The sequence below is a fragment of the Cebus imitator genome, unplaced genomic scaffold (genome assembly GCF_001604975.1).
Source record: "Cebus imitator isolate Cc_AM_T3 unplaced genomic scaffold, Cebus_imitator-1.0 Scaffold51, whole genome shotgun sequence".
NCBI lineage: Eukaryota > Metazoa > Chordata > Mammalia > Primates > Cebidae > Cebus > Cebus imitator.
In genome coordinates this window covers 10,879,728-10,899,640 of record NW_016107366.1, presented here as the reverse complement: position 1 = coordinate 10,899,640, position 19,913 = coordinate 10,879,728, and the positions used below count along the sequence as shown (strand labels likewise).

The 19,913-nt window shown below is 49.2% G+C and overlaps 1 protein-coding gene across 4 annotated transcripts in view; it reads right to left on the bottom strand.

Moving 5' to 3' along the window:
- Positions 1-4,910: 4,910 nt before the first annotated feature.
- ZNF362 (zinc finger protein 362) overlaps positions 4,911-19,913 on the bottom strand; it is a 41,435-nt gene continuing 26,432 nt past the window's right edge. For all 4 annotated transcript variants that reach the window (XM_017527983.2, XM_017527979.2, XM_017527980.2 and 1 more), the window contains 3 exons: positions 10,718-10,796; positions 10,432-10,590; positions 4,911-6,708 (listed from right to left, as the gene is read on the bottom strand). In XM_017527983.2, coding sequence (XP_017383472.1) covers positions 6,592-6,708; positions 10,432-10,590; positions 10,718-10,796 — 355 coding nt within the window. In that variant the 3' untranslated portion in view covers positions 4,911-6,591. The remainder of the gene's footprint in view (positions 6,709-10,431; positions 10,591-10,717; positions 10,797-19,913) is intronic.

Sequence of the window (19,913 nt, the reverse complement as noted above, 5' to 3'; positions counted from 1 at the left end):
GAGTAGCTGGGATTACAGGCACGCGCCACCATGCCTAGCTCATTTTTTGTATTTTTAGTAGAGACGGGGTTTCACCATGTTGACCAGGATGGTCTCGAGCTGTTGACCAGGATGGTCTCGATCTCTTGACCTCGTGATCCACCCGCCTCGGCCTCCCAAAGTGCTGGGATTACAGGCTTGAGCCACCGCGCCCGGCACTAACTTTAATTCTTTAAAAGCTTACGTTTTTTCTTTAGTTGACATTCCCAAATTGTTATTGTGACCTTTCTCCAAAATGATATTTTCTGGCCTTGGGGCTAGCAGGGCCATGTTCGGCCACAGTATCTGGGTAGGAAGTTTCCACACCCATGGCAGCTGTCCAGACTTCTGACTCCCAGTGGGGAAACACATGCTCTGAATAGGAGTGTGAAGGCATCACACCCTCCAGGGAAGGTGGTCACAGGGCCAAGGAGATAGGTAAGGTAGCTACTGAAGCCCATGAGATTTTTCTGACAGTTGGGAAAATAGGGGCCCTGGGAGATTGGGATTTCATTCACCCTGGCTCTCTTGAATATTTTATGTAGTGTTGTCACCAACCTTGTATTTTATAAGCCTCCACTCCCAGGGAGGGCAGCAATTCTTGCTATTTACCAGGCCCAACTATCAATGGTAAAAGAAATCTGTCCTCTCAAAAGCAGTTCAAAATGTTTCCTATCTAAACTGGATTAGCAAAACCCAGAAGGCCATCTGGACTCAGGATTAGAGATGAGAATGGGCCAGGTGTATCTAAGAACAGGCGATATGGCCGGGCGAGGTGGCTCACGCCTGTAATTCAAGTACTTTGGGAAGCAGAGGCAGGCAGATCACAAGGTCAGGAGTTCGAGACCAGCCTGGCCAACATGATGAAACCCCATCTCTACTAAGAATACAAAAAATTAGCTGGGCGTGGCAGTGGGCACCTGTAATCCCATGCTGACTATCAGCTTGGGAAGATATGTGTCCTTCACCCTTACCCTGCAGCATTTACTGAGAGCCACACATACTGCCCCTAACAGTTGCTGAGCCATTTGATACCTGAGCATGAACCAGTCAGAGATAATGTGAACCAGCTCTTCTAACTCGGTGTGTGTGTAGACAAGTTCCTCACCTTTGCTGGCCTCGGTTTTCTCCTATGTGAAATGTGGATGCCAGTCTCCTTCCTGCAGGGGTTGTGGTGGTGCTCTAGAAAACATAACTTCCTCTCCCTGCCTGCCCCTTCTCCAGCAAGTTCAGAAGCTGTAGAGGATTTGCCGAAGAACAGTCATTTCCTGTTTTTTGAGACAGCATCTGTTGCCCAGGCTGGAGTGCAGTGGTGTGATCATGGCTCACTGCAGCCTCAACATCCCTGGGCTCAGATGATCCTCCCACCTCACACATGCACCACCACACCAGGCTATTTTATTTATTTATTTATTGTAGAGGTGGGGTTTCACCATGTTGCCCAGGCTGATCTCGAACTCCTGGTCTCAAGGGATCTACTTGCTTCGGCCTCCCAAAGTGCTGGGATTCCAGGCATGAGACACTGCGCCCAGCCAGTCATTTCCTGTTTTAAAGGGGGATAAATGGCATGCTCAGGAGCTTCCAGGGTGTCAGCTGGAGGCAGCCTTGGGCTGTTGATGGAGATGTTCTTGAGGAGGGGAAGGTTCAAGGAAGTTGCAGGGCGAGCAAACCTTGGGAATGGCTCCCCTCCTAATGAGTCCAGAGGCCTAAGGAGGGGTTGTGGGGGTGGGTATAGGGACTTGGATCTGAAGCAGGAATAACAAGAGGGCTAAAGCTCCTTCTGCAGCTGCCTCCATTACCGTCAACACTGTCCTTAGCACCTAGAGGGCAGTGGCACTCACACACTCCCCAGGTGAGCAGGTGAAAATCAGACTCAGTCCCCTGAGCACCATTGCTACATGCAAAATCTTCACCTGTCCCAGCTGCCTGACCTTGCCAGGCAAGCTCAAATGCCACTCCTAGAAATTCCCAAACATCTTCAGCTCTCTTAGGGATCACTGATGATAAGGATCATGGATCCATTAGGGCTAAGGCAAATAATAGCAATAATAATATGGACATATATTGGCTCTTACAACGTGCCAGTTCTAAGCATTAGACAGGTATTGAATCATTTAATCCTCACATCCACCCACCCTGTAAGTTGGTTACTATTATTTACCTCATTTTACATACAAGGAAACCAGACATACATTTAGTAATGAACCCAATGTCATACCACTAGCAAGTTAAATTCATTGACGTGAGAACAAACAGGAAATTAAACATAGCCAGAGGATGAAGACTGACAGGAACAGAGGTTACCCATAGCTCTTATTCTCCTCATTCCATTTCTGCTCTTTCTCTGCCTGCTTTGTTCTTCTGCTTGTACCCAGCTCAACACAGTCACCACAAACTGCAGTCTACCGGGTTTTCCACTATCTCCTAACTTGTTCCTAATTCATGGAATAGGGAATCTTACTGGAGAATCAGCTCCATCTGGTGCTGGTCTGGTATATGTCTAGCAGTTGACCTGGGGGAAAAAGAAAGCCCTGATTTATAGTATTTGCCAATCAATATTCATGGTGTAAATCCCACCATGGCTGATTTCAAGCTACCAATACTCACTGAATGCAGAGCTTGGAAGAAGTGTGCACAACTTGCACATGTGAATCAGGACAGCCATTACACACCACTGGCTGCACCTACACACTGAGTCACTGAGTCAGGTGTCCACCCCTGGCCAATCAGCTGTGGCTGCAATGGGGTCATGTGACACAAATATGGCTGCCACAGCCCATCACTTCATGGCAAAACAGGCTATGGGAGGTCAATTTCAGAGAAAGAGATGAGGCCCCTGAGATTACTGAAAACATGCTGGTTCTTGGCTACACCACATCCATTTCCCCTTCTGATGGTACCACACTCTGGTTTCCTATTAGGGAACCTCTTGTACTTCAGAAGGTGAAGGTGGGTGCTTCAACCTCTGCTCCAGGATTGGAGCACGGGCCCTAGTCCCAAGCCAAACAAGCACATAACATGATCCAGTTAGAACCAGGAAGACCCAGTTAGACTTTTACTGGGTGCTCTGGTTTGAATATGTACTCCCACAAAAATGTGTTGCAAACAACCCCAGTGCAATAGTGTTGGGAGTTGGAGCCTAGTGGGAGGTGTTAGGTCCTGGGGGCTCCGCCCTCATGAATGGATTAATGCTGATTATAAAAAGCCACAAGGGCTGGGTGCAGTGGCGCACACCTGTAATCCCAGTACTTTGGGAGGCTGAGGCAGGTGGATCACCTGAGGTCAGGAGTTTGAGACCAGCCTGGCCAACATGGAGAAACCCTGTCTCTACTAAAAATACAAAATTAGCTGGGTGTGGTGGTACATGCCTGTAATCCCAGCTACTCGGGAGGCTGAGGCAGGAGAATCACTTGAACATGGGAGGCAGAGGTTTCGGTGAGCCAAGGTCGCGCCATTACACTCCAGCCTGGGCAACAAGATCGAAGCTCTGTCTAAAAAAAAAATTTAAAAAAAAAGGCCACTTCGAGGCTTCGAGTTCTATTTTTCTCACTCTCACCTTTTGTTTTTTGTTTTGAGATGAAGTCTTGTTCTGTCTCCCAGTCTGGAGTGCAAAGGGTGCAATCATGGCTCACCACAGCCCTGACTTCCCGGGCTCAAGCAATTTTCTCACCTCAGCCTCCCAAGTGTCTGGGACTACAGGCACATGCACCCCCACACCTGGCTAATTTTCTTTTTCTTTCTTTTTTTTTTTTTTTGTAGAGATAAGGTCTTCCTGTGTTGCCCAGGCTGGTCTCAAACTCCTGGGCTCAAGTGATCCTCCTGCCTTGGCCTCCTAAAGTGTTGAGATTACAAGCATGAGCCACCAAGCCTGGCCTCACCCTCTCTTGCTCTTCTGCCTTCTGGTATGAGATGACATGGCATGAAGGCCCTCACCAGATGTTGGCACCATGCTCCTGGACTTCCCAACCTCCAACTATGAGACTTGAATTTATCATGAACAGAACATTATAAATTACCCAGTTTGTGAGATCCTGTTACAGCAGCATAAAATGGATGAAGACACTGACACTTTTGTCAGAGAGACAGAGGTTTGATTGCTGGAACCCTGTGGACTGTGAGACTACAGATGATTACTGAGGGCCCCCACAGGAGCCTCAGGCTGAAGCTGACTAAGAATGGAGTGGAGAGCTGGAGACACAGCCTTTGAGCCCTGAAGCTGGCCTGACCACTGTCCTGTTATATAAGCCAATGCATCCTTGTTTGGATTGGACTTTCTATCACTTGCAGCCAAGTCTAGACACACAAGGACTGTGAGAACTATGGGAAATGAGTTCTCAATGATGAACTCCATGGTAGTCACTTCTGTCTTCCCCACAGTCCTTTCACAGGGCCAGCCTTGATAAATTTTTCAGGAATTACTAAATTTCCTTCCTAGGCAATCAAAACATTGACCTCCACGGAGGAAAAAATGTATGACAGGGATATTTTGGACTCCCCCTCCAGTCACTAGAATCACTTCCACAAATCAGGCACTCGTGATGGACCCCACAGATGGGTGGGGTGCCCCTCAGGGAGCAGTGGAAGTGAGACTTGTTGGTGGAGCTAGTACATCCAAAAAGGCTCCCAAACTAGGCAATGCTGGGCCAATCTGTGTCACTGACACTACACTGCAGCATTATCCGTAGTGAAGAGCCTCTCTTGGTTTGCTACTCACTTCTTAGGGAGTTGTGAGGCAATCAACATAAAGCACTCCGTTCAGCACCTGGCGTGAGGTCAGCCCACAGTGAGAGGCCACTTCCTTCCAAGTCTGGGGGGCGGGGGAGGGGAGAGGAGCAGTGGAAAGGTGCCCCCCAGCCCCGCCCTCGCACAGAGCACGCCAAACACCACCGCCACCCGGGTGCAGGTACAGTTTATTCTTCACAACAGAGAAATACAAAGAGCAGAGGGTTTGTAATTCCTTTGTTTCTTGCCCCCTTTAGTGTTTTCCCCCAACATTTGATTTTCATTTGCTCCCCACCCCCTTTTTTAAATAGAATGCAAACTTCCTTCCTGAAGTGTCTGAGGGGCACCTGCCCTCACCTCCCTGCCTCCGAGATGCAGACTGAGAAGCCAACAGACTGTTTTTTCTTTTTTAATAAGGTAACTAGTTCTAAATATGGTGGCCTGGAGGTCCCATAGAAAAAGCAAAGGGGTGTTAACAGTATGTATAACAGCGTATTTACAGGGAGTAACATGCGGACAAAAAGCTACAATACTGAGTATCAGACGACGAAAGTCAAACAAAGGGCTGGGGGTGGGGGCAGAGGATCCCATGGGAAAAGAAACCCCAGGAAACGTTAAACTGGTAAATCAATGGCGAGTTAAGGCTTAAAAAGTGTATAAAAATAACACAGTTAATATTCAAAACGGAACTCCAGATACAGAATATATAGATGAGTTTCTGTCTAGTTTTCTTTTTTTTTCCCGGGGGGATGTGGGGGGCTTCTCCGGGCTCTGTACATGGTTCCTATATACACGGACACGCATGGCTTTCAGATTGGGGTGTGTCTGTGGGGGTTGGGGATAGGGTCTGCTCCTGGGACCCGCCTCCCCGAGGATCCCTTCCCTGCTGAGAGGCCTAGGGCCTGGGCTGGGGATTCCTACTCCACCGCAGGGAAGATAAATAACCCCTCCCTGGGCACTGCCCCCATCTGGAGGAAATTCTGGAGGGAGGTCCCAGCCCCAGGCCCACTCCCTCTCCATCCCCCTGCCCACAGTCTGGGATGGTGGGAGAGGTAGCCGAAAGGTTTCCTGGCCAGCACCGAGGTAGACTGGGATGGTCTTCAGGGCAGCAGGAGAGGGCCAGGTCTTACCCAGCCCATCCCCACCCCATTTCCCTGGGCCCACCCACCACCCAGCCCATCACTGCACCCTTTGGTCCTGTGGATCTCCTGCCCCTCTCATTTCTGCCTCCTGAAACTGCCGCACCCCTCTGCTCAGTGATGCCCAGGGCACAACTCAAGAGATGCGAGCCTGGTGCTCAGGGGCAAAGGGCTCACTCCGGCTGCTTCCTGCCCCTCCCACCTGGGGGTCCACTTTGCAGTCCAGAAACCCAGGCCTGAGCCTTCCCTCAAGACCTGAGGCCACGGCAAGAGAAGGTCCCACACTGCCCTCTGGTTCTCTGCGTCCATCTGTCCGATTCTTTAAATTTCTCGGTCTTAGCAGCACCAACTTCCTGGCCAATAAATATCTTTTCTGTTATTTCCAAAACAAACTTAAAAAACAAACAAACAAAAAAAAGAAAAACAGTGAAGCAAGTGAAGGGTGGGGAACAAAAAGAAAACTCAACAGAGAGGTTCAAAGTGCTCTGAGATCGTCTTTGGATGCCACCAAAACAGTCCAGAATCTTGCAGTTGGCCTGGCCGCCCCCGGACTGGACCAGGCAGGGCTTCTGCGGACCAAGCTTTCTGGAAGGTTGGGAAGGTCGTGAGAGAGCTTGGTGGTTCCTGGAGGGCCCCCAGAGGGAGTCGGGGCCTGGTGCTGCCTGGGTCTGTGTCTGCCAGTGGGCCGGGTGGGGCGGCGCCTCCAGTGGGCTCAGATGAGAGAGATTCGCACCGGGATGCCGGGGGACTCCGTCCTCTGGGGTGAGTGATGGCTCACCAGGTGCTCCACCACCGTGTGTTTGGACATGTGCTTCATCAGGTAGGTCTCCTGTGGGCAGAGGTGAGATTCAGAATAGGGAACCACCGGCAAGGGAGGGAGAAGAGGCTGCAGTTCCCACCAGCAACCACTGGAGGGCTCTTGGTAGACAGTCCAGAGAGTGGAGGACAGCCACAGCTTCGCAGAGTCAGATGCGCGTAGGGCATTGGTTCTAGAGACACTGCACTGCTGCCTGGGGTAAGTGCTGGCTGGAGAGCTCGCCCCTCAGCAGCGCCCACCTGTGGCTCCCCAGGGCCAGGCCCTCAGCCCCATGCCACCTGGCTAAGAGGTTAAGATGACAGAATCTGCAGGACAGGAAAAAGGGCTCCAAACGGGTGAGTGGGAGCCCCTGCTTGGCTAGCTGATCCACTCAGTCCCTGCCTCCATCCAAGACTCAAGTTTTCCGTAACCTCCTACAACCAGCTGGCTGTAGCTGGGCATGCTGGCTGAACTTCAGCCCTGTCTGCCAGGTGGAGCACAGTTCCTGCATCTGACTGTTGATCCCAGTGACAGTGATGCAGTAGGCTTGGGTCTGAGCCTAGCTCTGCCAGTTTTTTTAATGGTGAGAACTTGGACAAGTCCTCTTGTCTCTCTGAGCCTCAGTTTCCTCCTCTGTAAGCAGGCTTGGGGGAGGAACAACCTCAACAGGTTGCTGTGGTCACAGAGATCAAGCCCCTAGCATGGAGTGAGGGTTGAAGGGTCCACTCCTGCCCCAGTCTCTACATTTCCTTTCCTCCCTTTTACTTTCTTTTTTGAAGGTCTCACTGTCGCTCGGGCTGGAATGCTGTGGCACAATCACAGCTCACTGCAGCCTCAACCTCCTGGGTTCAAGCAGTCCTCCCACCTCAGCCCTCCAAGTAGCTGGGACTACAGGTCGGTACTATCATGTCTTCCACTGGCACTGCTGGATCTGACCCAAGGCACTAGGACTGGGTAGGTGAGGCTGTGACCCAGGGCTCACTGCAGGCCCAGAAGCCCTCACGCTAAGCCACATCCTTCCAATGGCCTTCACCAGGAGCAGAAGTGGTACTCACACCTGCCACTCCTTGACTTCAGACCTCAATATGCTCAGAGCCCAGCAGAGGAAGCCCTCAAATGTGGCAGTGACATGCTATTCAATACCAGAGGGAAGCAACCCACAAATTTCTAGCTAGGAAACTATTCTTCAGTGAATAAATAGCAAAGAAAAAAAGTGGGGGTAAGGGGATCTAGAGATTAAAAGATATAGTGACCCACTATGACGTAGGAATCTTATTTGGATCTTGATCTCAGAAGAATAATGTAGGCCGGGTGCAGTGCTTCATGCCTATAATCCCAGCACTTTGGGAGGCCGAGGCGGGCAGACTGTCTGAGGTCAGGAGTTCAAGACCAGCCTGGCCAACATGGTGAAACCCTGTCTCTACTAAAAATACAAAAACATTAGCCAGGCATGGTGGCATGTGCCTGTATTCCTAGCTACTCAGGAGGCTGAGGCACAAGAATCGCTTGAACTTGGGCGGCGGATATTTCAGTGAGCTGAGTCTGTGCCACTGGGTGACAGAGGGAGACTCTGTCTCAATAAAAATAAAAAAGAATGTAGATACATAAAATCATGGCATTCATGAGAAAAATGGGAATGTCAATGCCGAATAGGTATTTGAAGATAAGGACTTCGGTTAATTACTTTTAGGTATTCCAAAGGTATTGTGGATATGCTCAAAAAAGGAGTCTTTATCGTTAGAGACAAGTGAAATTTTTAGAAATAGTATGATGTCTGGATTCTACTTCAAAAAACAGGAGTATGGATGAGGCAGGATTGGTTGATGGTGTAGGAGGAGGTTACGGAAAACTTGAGCCTTGGAGAGGGGCAGGGATTGACTGGAGATCAGCTAGCCAAGCAGGGCTCCCACTCACCCCTTTGGAACTTTTCTCTGCAGATTCTGTCCTCGTAGCCTCTTGACCCTCCTCTCCTTTGGACTCCAGGGAAGAATACATGTTACAGACTCAGCACTTAGCAAGTCACAGCCCTTCCAGCACCTGACAAATACCGCCGACAACCTCACCTATGATCCATGAACCCCCTCCAGCCAGAGTGACCTTGCAAAATACCTTCCCTGCCAGGCACTGTGGCACACACCTGTAGCCCCAGCTACTCTGGAGGTTGAAGCAGGAGGAACCCTTGAGCCCAGGATTTTGATTCTACCCTGGGCAACATAGCAAGGTCCCGTCTCTAAAATACAGAAAAAAAAAAAAAAAAAAAAAAAAAAAACCCTCCCTGACAATCCCCTCCCTGTGGCTTCCCATTCCACCTGAAAAAATATCCATATTTTCCTAACAGAGCCCCAAGGCCCCAAATGACCTAAGTTCCTTTGAGCTCTTGTAACATGCCAAGTTTGTTCCACCTCATGGGGTCTGCACTCAGTGTTCCCTGCATGGAAGCTTCTTTCCCCTGGTTCTCTTCCTCATCCAATTACCCTTCAAGGCTTCATCTAAGTGGTGCTCCCCTAGGTGGTCAATCTGGACCCATCCCCCTTCCCAGCTCCATTCTGTCCTCCCTGCTGTCTTTCAAAACATACTTTTCTTTTATCACAGTGGTTCTCAATTGAGGCGATTTTGCCCTCTAGGGACAAAGAGCCAGGATGAGAACCCAGGAGTGGCAGGGACAGAAGGAGCTCCCAGGGAGGACACAGAGGGGCTGAGCAAGGGCCACGCTGTCCCCCAGAATGCAGGACTCCGGAATGCAGGACAGCATGGCCCTGCAGCTCAGCCCCTCTGTGTCCTCCCTGGAGACATTTTTGGCTGTCACCACTTGAGAAGGGGTTGCTCCTGGCATCTAGTGGGTGGAGGCCTGGAATGCTGCTCAGAACCGTGCCACACACAGGCCAGCGCCCACAATGGAAAGGTCCTGCCCAAATGTCCACCTGGACTAGGGCCGAGATGCTGTGCTTTACAGTAGTTACACAATTTGCCAAACAGTTACATGTGTATTTGTTTAAAACTTGTCTCCAAAAGTAGTTCTTAACTTCCCTGGGGGGCAAAAAAACCATAGATCTGTCTGGCTCATCTGATGCCCAAGTGCCAGGCAGAAGTGTTTAGTAAACACTGAGTGAACAAATAATGGTACTAGCTCAGGTTGATTGGGCGCCACTCTGCCAGCCAACAGCCCTGTGAGTTCATCCATTTGACAGATAAGGAAACTGAGGCTCAGTGACCTCTATGTTGGGGATACAGGGTCTGTTAACTAGAATGTTAGATCAAACAGAAGCCCACACTCAAGCGACTTGCCTGGGGGGTGAATGCTGTTTCTGGGTGCCAAAAGGCCCTTGTTTGGGGAAATTCCCACCCAGGGATGGGGACTGAATGCTATGAGCTTTCTGAGGTGCCCAGGCCTTTCCTGAGATGAGGGGGACTCTGGGCCATGTCACTATGCCACCTTGTGGCCATGATGGGGATTGTAACTTCCTCTAAAAAGCAGGTGAAAAGCTGCCGTGAGTACTCCAGAGCCTCGAAGACCCAGGCTAACGGTGAGCAGGAGGCTAGAGGCTCGGCCTGTGGTGGCTGAGCCAGAAGTCGGAAGCAAAAGCCCTGGTTCTGCCTTTCCCTGTGATCTCAGGGAGTCACTTCCCCTCTCTAGGCCTCAGTTTCTTTGGAAAACGGGAAGAGTCCGCACAGATCTGAAGAGGGGGAGGCAGCTGAGGCCTGGAAGGGGAAGCGGCTCCACCAGGGCAGGGCACAGGCCGAATGACTGGCACTCACCGAGGTGTAGGCCCGCCCACACATGCTGCAGCAGTAGGCCTTGGCGTGCTTGATGGCGTGGGCCGAGAGGTGGATCTGCAGGGAGGCGGAGTCCGAGTAGGCCCGGTAGCAGTTGGGACACTTGTAGGGCTTGTCCTTGTTGTGCTGGCGCTGGTGAGACTGTGGGGCACAGCAGGGGGTCAGGAGAGGAACAGGGGTTCCCCCACCCCACCCCCTTCCCACACTCCCTTGCAGGGGTGGGGGAGGCAGCGCAGCACCTGGGGGTGGGAGGCAGGCAGGCACTCACCTGCAGGTTGGAGAGCTGAGTGAAAGCCTTCTCGCAGCCAGGATGTGGGCACTTGTAGGGTCTGTCGCCTGTGTGGATTCTGCAATGGGCAGCCCAATGAGGTGGAGGTCTCCGACACATACCCCAAGACTGCTTCAGTCCCCAAGTCCTTACTCTAGCCCCTAAGCCTCTCGGTCCCTACCCTGCCCACACTCCCCAAGGACCAAGAGTGAGCCCAGGAGAGAGCTGGGGACTTCAAAGGCCATGGCTCCTCCTTCCATCTCTGGCCTCTACCGCCAGTGTGACGAGAGCCTCCCGCCTTCCAGAGGTCCCTGCTGTCTCCGGCCCGCCACCAGAGCCCTCACAGAAACTCAGTGCAGGCCTGGTCCTCTCTTTCAAAACCCCACACTGCAGGCTGCAGACCACACATTGCAAAGAATGCAGATGCACGGCTTTGTTGGGACCGTCCCTGCCCACCCAGCCTCCTTCCCTAAGAAGGAGACATCTCTCTCCAGTTGGCCCCAGACACTTATTTCCTGTCACTGTGCCATGTCAGGCACATGTTCATGACAGCTACGTGGTCACCCCAGTAAATGAGAGAATACGAAACAGCAGGGCCCTTGCTCAGCCCCTCTGTGTCCTCCCTGGGAGCTCCTCCTGTCCCTGCCACTCATGGATTCTCATCCTGCCTATTTACCAGCTGGGTGGCCTTGGAGAAAACACTGTGCATCAGTTTCCTCATCTGCAAAATGGGCATAAAAATACAGCCCCTACCTCATAGGGCTTTGTGAAGATAACATCAGATAATGCCTGTGAAGGGCTTAGCCTAGTGTTGGTACAAAGTCAGCACTGAATTAACGTTCGCCAGTTATTGTTACTCATTCATCCACATTCATTACATCGGGTACCCATGCCCCAGGCACTGTGCCAGGTACTTGCAATATATCATAAACAAAACAGACAAAAGCCACTGCCTGGAGGAAACAAGCAAGAAGCATGAAATTAAAAACGAAATCACATGTAGAAGGTAGTGAGTGCTGTGGGAAAAACAGAACAAGATGAGGGCGACCAGGAGTGCCAGAAGGAGGGGTGCAGTTTTAAACGGGGGTAGGGCTTCATGGGGAAGGTGACACTGTGGCAATGATTTGAGGTCTGATGACCCTGTACCTGCCCAACAGCCCAGCTGTGGACTGAGCGAGGATGTCCACAAATGGAGCTCAGCAGCCTGGCATGCACTAATAGTAGCCTTCCCTGCTTTTCACACTCATGCCTTTGCACCATCTCCCTGGGCGTGTCTTGAAGCATCTGTTCAGGCAAATCTCTGTGCCAAGCAGGTGGGCAATGAAATGCCAGCTGGGCCTGAACCTTGTTTGCCTAATTTGTTGAGGAGCAAAAGTAGAGGGGAATATCCAGATTTGACCAAAAGGGTGTCCACTCCTTCCTTCCAAGGCTCCACCCCCTCTCACTGACTGGGTTTGCCATCAGCCCACCAATGAACTCATCAAAGAAACTAAGGCCCCTATGGCCAGGCCTAGCGCTGGACTTAGGGACACAGGGTTGAGTCAGAAACACTCCCTGCCACCAATAAGCCCATTGGCTGCCATTATAAACATTGACAAAGCCAAAATTCCTTAGATGTAATTCAAGGCCTTCACCAGGTGGTCCAGTATCCCCTCCCTGCTTGTACACACCCTACACCCTGGTCAGAGACTGATTCTTCCCTGCCAGCCACGTCTAATGAGTCTTCCCATACCTCTGCTATGTCTGCATCCTCAGCAGTAGGACCTCCCCAGCTCCTCTGCCCAGTAAATGTCAGCTAATCCTTCCACATTCATCAGTGAGTGGGACTCTGCGGAATCTCCCAAGCATGCTGCTCCTCACCCCACAGGCTTCCTGAGCACACTCCTCACCACAGAGTTAACCCCACTGGACCCTCGAGGCCACCCACCCTTCTGTCTCCCCTGCTAGACGGGAAATCCTGAGGGCACGGATGGGTCCCAGTCTCAGGATCAAGGCCCGGGGTATGGACTTCCACAGTAGCTGTGCCAAGAGAAGCTGGGCGGATCCAGTTCTGATCACCCCTGTTCTATCTGCACATTTCTGGGTGTCACATTTCAGGATCCCATCCCAGGCTGCTGCCCATCTCTACAATGGAAGGACCTTAAGAGTCATCTGGACCAACTCCGCCTGAGGCCAGCATCCTCTTCACTTCATCCCGTCCTCATTCCCTCTAGGGCTGGGGAATTCGTTTAGTTAAGCCCCCTGTCACCTAACGCCTAAGGATCCCCAGGACTCACACTCCTGTTTTAAACCCCACAGCCCCTTCTCCCCTGCCCTGAAACCCAGTCACAGCGGCCTTGCAGTAGCTCCTCTGGCACTGATCCCTTCATCAGAGCAGCCTGCCCTAATCTGGGGACTTCATCAGAGCAGCCTGCCCTGACCTGGGGACCGGGTCAGACTCCCCACAGCCCACCTCTCAGGCAACAAAGACACTGGCTTCCCGGAAGTCTCTGTACTTATTTTGTCCGTGTCTGGTCACTCTGTTCCTTCAGAGGAACTCCCCTGAGCTCATCCCCCACCATCCCCCCAGTGTCTCGCATGGGCTCAGCACAGAGGGGATTCCATAAATAGACACAGACTGAATGAAGGAAAGCAAGTTCTTTCTCTCTGAAGACAATCATTGACAAGAGAAATATGTTCCACATAATCAGCGACTTTCATGCCCCGGGGTATTTCATAGGGTTTGCTGACTGACCGAAAGACAGTGCTCTAGCGGGTTCAGGTCATTCCTCAGGAACCAGCCAAGCCCTCCTGGCCAGCAAGCTGCCCACTAGCCTCCACCCATGCAAGTACAGCGACCGCATGGCCTCCCCCTAGACTCCCAGCCTCAGCCTCTCCCCACCTGGCCTCGGCACGGCCGAAGCTTCAGGGCTCTGACCTTGTCACGGCCTAGTCTGGCAGCTTCCACGATCCCCCTCTTTTTCCATGACAGAGTCCATATCCCGCTTCCCCAGCTTGCAAGGTCCTTCACATTCTGGCCTTGGTTTCTAAGGCCTCCTCCTCTGCCACTGCACTCCCCAGAGGGGCATCTTACCAACCTCCCCCAACACCCATGCAGATGCAGCCCCCAGCAGGCCTGGAGCCTTTGCTCATGACTGGGGAGGGCTGTGGACCCCTCCGTACTCGACCCAGATGATCCTCCCCAGCCTCCACCTCCTACTTCCCTCTCTCAAGGAAGTTTCCGCATCTGCCAGCCTCCCAGATCACAGTGGCAGGGGCCTGCCTCTGCCCGCTCCCGTGTCCCTATGCATGGCACCCAGCATGGGGCTGGCTCAGAAAAAGCTTCAGGGAGCAACTGCTGGATGAAGGAAGGACCAGGCTGCCTATTCTCTCAGCCACAAAGCTCTTATCTTCAGTCCCTGAACTTCAAGTCAAGCCTGAGCCCTCAGTTCTAACATGGGAATCCTCTCTTTGTAGGTCATTTTCCCACTGGGGGGCACCCAGCCCCAGCTCCGACATCTGTGGAGAAGTCCACCCTGACTCTAAGTGGTCACTCTTCTTCTTCTGACTCTAAGTCTCACTCTGTTGCTGAGGCTGGAGCGCAGTGGCATCATCTCAGCTCACAGCAACCTCTGAGGCCTCCCTGGTTCAAGCGATTATCCTGCCTCAGCCTCCCAAGTACCTGGGGACTACAGGCCCGCACCACCATGCCTGGCTAATTTTTTTGTATTTTTAGTAGACCACCATGGTTCGAGACCATGTTGGCCAGGCTGGTCTCGAATTCCTGACCTCCAGTGATCCTCCCACCTCAGCCTCCCAAAGTGCTGGGATTATAGGTATGAGACACTGCTCCCAGCCAGTGGTCCCTCTTCTTTAGGCAGCACAAGGAAGCTGAGCTGAAGCTAGTGGCCCTGGACTACCCCCCCAACCCCCACTGTCCCAGTCCCACCCAGGGGCTCCAAAGACTTGGTCTGCTTTCTTTCCTGGCACTGCCATCCCCATGTGCTTCTTCTGCAGCCTGACACCCCAGCCCCTTCCTTCCTCCTGAACTGGGCTGCTCCTTGATGCACTGCCCTCGAATCTTGCTTCTGCCACCTCTCAGCTGTGTGACCTTGGGCAGGTGACTGCCTCCCTTAGCCTCAGTTTCCCCCTCTCTAAAATGGGGATAATAATAAAGGCTGTAAGAATTTAAAGGGTGTTCATAAAATATTTTTACAGTGTTAGTTTTTAATACATTAATTTCTATTTAAGTGAAGCAACTTATGAAGACAAAGGAAATGTGTTCAATGTTTCAATAAAATTATTAAGGATTCATGAATTATCACTTTCATTCCTCAGCCATGAGATGGCTTTGGGCATGTTTTGTTTTATAACTAAAACAATGGTCATAGATATATGAAAGTTAAATATTCCTTGAGAGGATTCCCCCCTGTAGCATTTTTCAAATTCATTATGAAGAAATAATAAATTCATACTGTACAGGGATTTAATGGACACCTTGTATACTAAAACACCTTAAGCAGGACCTAGCACACAGATGTTCTCTGACAATGAATAGTTGTCGTCGTCATTATTAGCATTATTACCAGACTTGAAAAAAATAAAATGACACTTTCCCCTGCTGCAGTGATCATTAGGCAGGTATAAAACATCACCCAGCCAGGAAAAGAAAAACAAAAGCAAAAACACTCTGCACCCTGGATAAACAGACAAATCCAAAGTCACTCTGTCTAGCCCTAGTTCCACAAATAGATAAAACTTTCAGCCATTTCCTGTAACTTACTAACTTCCTCCTGAAACAATGGTTTTTGTTTGTTTGTTTGTTTAGATAGGGTCTCCCCCTGTCACCCAGGCTGCAGTGCAGTGGCACAATCTCAGCTCACTGCAGCCTCTCTCTCCTGGGTTCAAACAATGCTCCCACCTCAGCCTCGTGAGTGGCTGGAACTACAACACATGCTAACACACTCAGCTCATTTTTTAATTTTTTGTAGAGATTGGGGTCTCACCATGTTGCCCAGGTCAGTCTCAGGCTCCTGGCCTCAAGCTCAAAACAATGTTACCCCTGACTCCTGCACTGCGACATCTGCAGGTATGGACAACCCTCATACATACGCTAACTGCATGAGACAATGCTGGTTTTCTACCATGAACAGACTAACAACAGAAAATGTTCTCTTTTCTCTATAAATCCATGTGGTATTTATTATGTAGAGGCTGATCCTTCTGAAGCCTGGACTTGTGCAACACTCTGCAAGTCCCCCACTTGGCTTGCGCCTTACTTTCACGCTGCGGGCCCACTCAACTGCCTCACTCCAACCACGCTCCCAGGCACATCCTTCTCAACTCCTAGGGCAGATCTTGCTCGCCCTCTTGCTAACTCTACAGCTCTACTGCTTGACCTGGGGCTGGCTCTGTTTCGGACGTGACCTTCTCTTATGCCCTTCATTGAGTGGCTCTATCACTGGGAAGATGGATTTGATTATATGATCTGAGGTCAGCTTCTCCACCAAGGGACAAACAAATGGGAAAGGGCCTCTGTCAAACAGCAGAGGACAAGGAATCTGGAATCCGGTTGCTTCTTCAGCTTTGGAATTTTTTGTTTGTTTGTCTAAAGAATCCTGGGAGTTCTGGGCATTTGGGACACTTGCCTCTTTGCCTCTGACTTAGGACACATCAGTTTAATTATATGTGCCAGTAGCTAGTGACTTGTAAGTCGTCTTCCAAATGTTGATAGAATTCTTTTTTGTTTGGTTGGTTTCCTGCCATTATGAACTCAAATTACTCCAAAGGAGAGAGAGAGAGAGAGAGAGAGAGAGAGACGGAAAAAAAAAAATATCGTGCCCTCAGGAATGGAGAATAATCCCTGGGTCAAAGAATATTCTAGCAAAATACTCTCCTTTCCTTCAAAGGCCTGTTAATTTTTTGTTGCTTTTTTTTTTTTTTATTTTTATTTTTGGTCATGTTCTTAATATTTTTAAACAAAGTCTACTTCTTAAACAAAAAAACCCAGAATTCTTCATCATTATTATCACTCGTGCCTGTGTTTATTAGTGTGCCCGTTCCATCAGCTTTGTGCTGTCGCCTTTCTCAGAACCAGGCCCCTAGGTCCCTGATTCAGAAGGATAAAACTGTCCAGGTGCAAATGCAAATGCTCTTGGAGTTGCTGGGTAACACCAAAGATTTGCTTCCTTGCTTTATAAAAGGAAGGATGCTTACAATGATTGGGTTTTGTAGTTTCCTTTTGTTTTTTGTTTGTTTTTTAAGACAAAGCCTTGCTCTGTCATCCAGGTTGGAGTACAGTGGTAAGATCTCAGCTCACTGCAACCTCCCCCTCCCAGATACAAGTGATTCCCCTGCTTCAGCCTCCTAAGTAGCTGGAATTAGAGGCACCCCCCACCACACCTGGCTAATTTTTGTATTTTTAGTAGAGATGGGGTTTCACCATGTTGACCAGGCTGGTCTTAAAACTCCTGACCTCAAGTGATCCACCCACCTCAGCCTCCCAAAGTTCTGGGATTACAGGCGTGAGCCACAGTGCACGGCCTATGTATTTTTCATATTTATAATAGCCAAACGCTAGAGTGACAGCTGCCCTATAAAGTTGGTAGCATAAGAAAGTTGGGAAATAAAAAGAGAAACTCAACCTCCCTGGGTTAATTTTATGCATATATAAACATATAATACATATAATGCATAATATGTTCTTGTGCACTTTCTAAGATGGACCAAAAAAACCTATTTTAATGCACAGAGGCTGGCATAATAAGTATCAACAAAGACATTTCCTTAAAAACATTTTGTCTCTAGATTTAAAATACCCTTAACAATTAGTTAACGCTTCATGGGATTAAAAGACCCTGAAGATGGTCCAATGCGGTTGCTGTCTGTAACATGTTTTTGTTGTTGTTGCGATGGAGTCTTGCTCTGTCACCCAGGCTGGAGTGAAGTGGCACAATCTTGGCTCACTGTAGCCTCCAACTCCCAGGTTCGAGTGATTCTCCTGCCTCAGCCTCCCGAGTAGATGGGATTACAGGTGCCCACCACACTTGGCTAATTTTTGTATTTTTAATAGAAACAGGGTTTTATCATGTTGACCAGACTTGTCTCAAACTCCTAACCTCAAGTGATCTATCCACCTCAGCCTCCCAGAGTTTTGGGATTATAGGTGTGAGCCACCACACCAGCCTAACATGTTTTTAGTCTGAAAAATTGATCATGCATTATATCTTAATAGAGTACTCCACTGTCTTCCATTGTGTTACTGTTATAACTAATTAACCAGAATCATTTAGTCTAATAAACAGGTCTGATTTTTACCCTTATACTTGCTTGCCGGCCTTTGCTTCAAGCTAGGATAGACAAATGCACACAGGCTGCCAAGCTAACGTCCTCTTCATGACCAGATGCTGCCAGAGGCCAAGGTGGGCTCCAAGAGTCCTTGGTCCAGAAGGAGATAACTTTGAGAGCGGGCTAACTAACCCAGGATCAGAGGAACAGGAATCACTCCCTAGGACTGGATGAAACTGATTTCATTGTTAATGTTCTAATTTTCTAAAGGTCTTCCTTTTTTCTTTAATCTGTCTCTAATTCTCAATTTAGGAGACTGTATTCAATAAACTAGAATAAAATATTCCTAAAATGGTGTCTTCTTCCAGCTAACTCTTCAGAATTCTGGGGGTGAGGGTGGGAGGGGCACTATAAAAACCTCCTAATATAGATATGAAATAATAAATTATCAAGAAAATGTTGAAATAATCATTCTATGGAAAACAACGTATGTAATTGGCCTTATCTACAAAACTACTTGGAATAATTGCTAAAAACTCTTCAAAGTACCGCTGCTGAGACCCTCTTCTTTTACAGTCATTAGTTCTGTAAACAGGATCTGTAAGAATCTGTCCTCCTTCTTAGCAGGATATAATTAGGTAAATCAAATTTATAACCATGGCTGTGCCAGAAATGTCACATTTAAAGATGAATTTCACTTAATTAGGCATGACAAGTCTGAGAGTGAGAAACAAGGACTGCACTTGAAAAGTGGGAATGAGGCCTCCGCGGTCCTCCAGGAAACTGGACCGGACCTGCTCTACAGCTTGTGGAATTCCAGCCCTTTAAGGTTATAAAAAGACATCAATCTCTGCTTGCCCAGGAACACTGACAAACGAAGACTCTCAAAAAAAAAGGGTACCCCCCGCCATGTTACACATCATATAGGCACAATCTAGCACAGGTGAATTGGATGGTTCTAGGTTCCTGATCTCTAATATAAAATTTGTTTCACATATACACACACAGTTCTGGCCTGGAGGCTTTATAAAGTCTCCTAACAGAGTTATCTCTCAAGTTTTTCTGTCACATGCTCTAATTTTAAGAACCATACAACCGGGAGGACTTTATCAATCAATACCTTATTACATACATTTCTGTACATAAATCTGGCCACGTGTTTTAAAAATCAAAGTAACAAAATCAGAAAACTGCTGAAACAAACTTATACAGTCAGATTTGTGCTTTGGGAGGCATGGCAACGAGAAAACAGACTGACACCTGGCCCTGCTGCCATTCTGCCATTTTATTCTTTTCTTTTTCTTTTTTCTTTTGAGTCAGGGTCTCACTGTCACACAGGCTGGAGTGCAGTGGTGCAATCTCAGCTCACTGTAGACTCAACCTCCTGGGTTCAAGCAATCCTCCCACCTCAGCCTCCCGAGTAGCCGGGATTACAGGCATGCACCATTACTCCCAGCTAGTTTTTGTATTTTTTGTAGAGATGGGGTTTTGCCATGTTGCTGGTCTGGAACTCCTGAGCTCAAGTGATTAACCTGCCTCAGCCTCACAAAGTGCTAGGATTACACGCACGAGCCACCGAGCCCGGTCTGCCATTTGATTCTTACTATCATACCCATACATTGTGTCGCAAAAATAGACAAGGTAAAACATTTTGCACCCAGGGATACAGGATTCAAAGACAATGAAGATAAATGAATAAATGATAAAAAACATAAAAAGCAAATAACAAATACAGCCCTTCTCAAGGTGGCACACAGCTGTCATCCAGCTACTTGGGAAGCTGAGGAGGTGGAGGTTGCAGAGATCCAAGATCGTGATACTGCACTCCAGCCTGGGCAATAGAGTGAAACTTCATCTCAAAAAAAAAAAAAAAACCCATTCTAAATAGTACTAGTCTGAAAAACAGAGAAAACCTGGTGAGTTCTGTAAA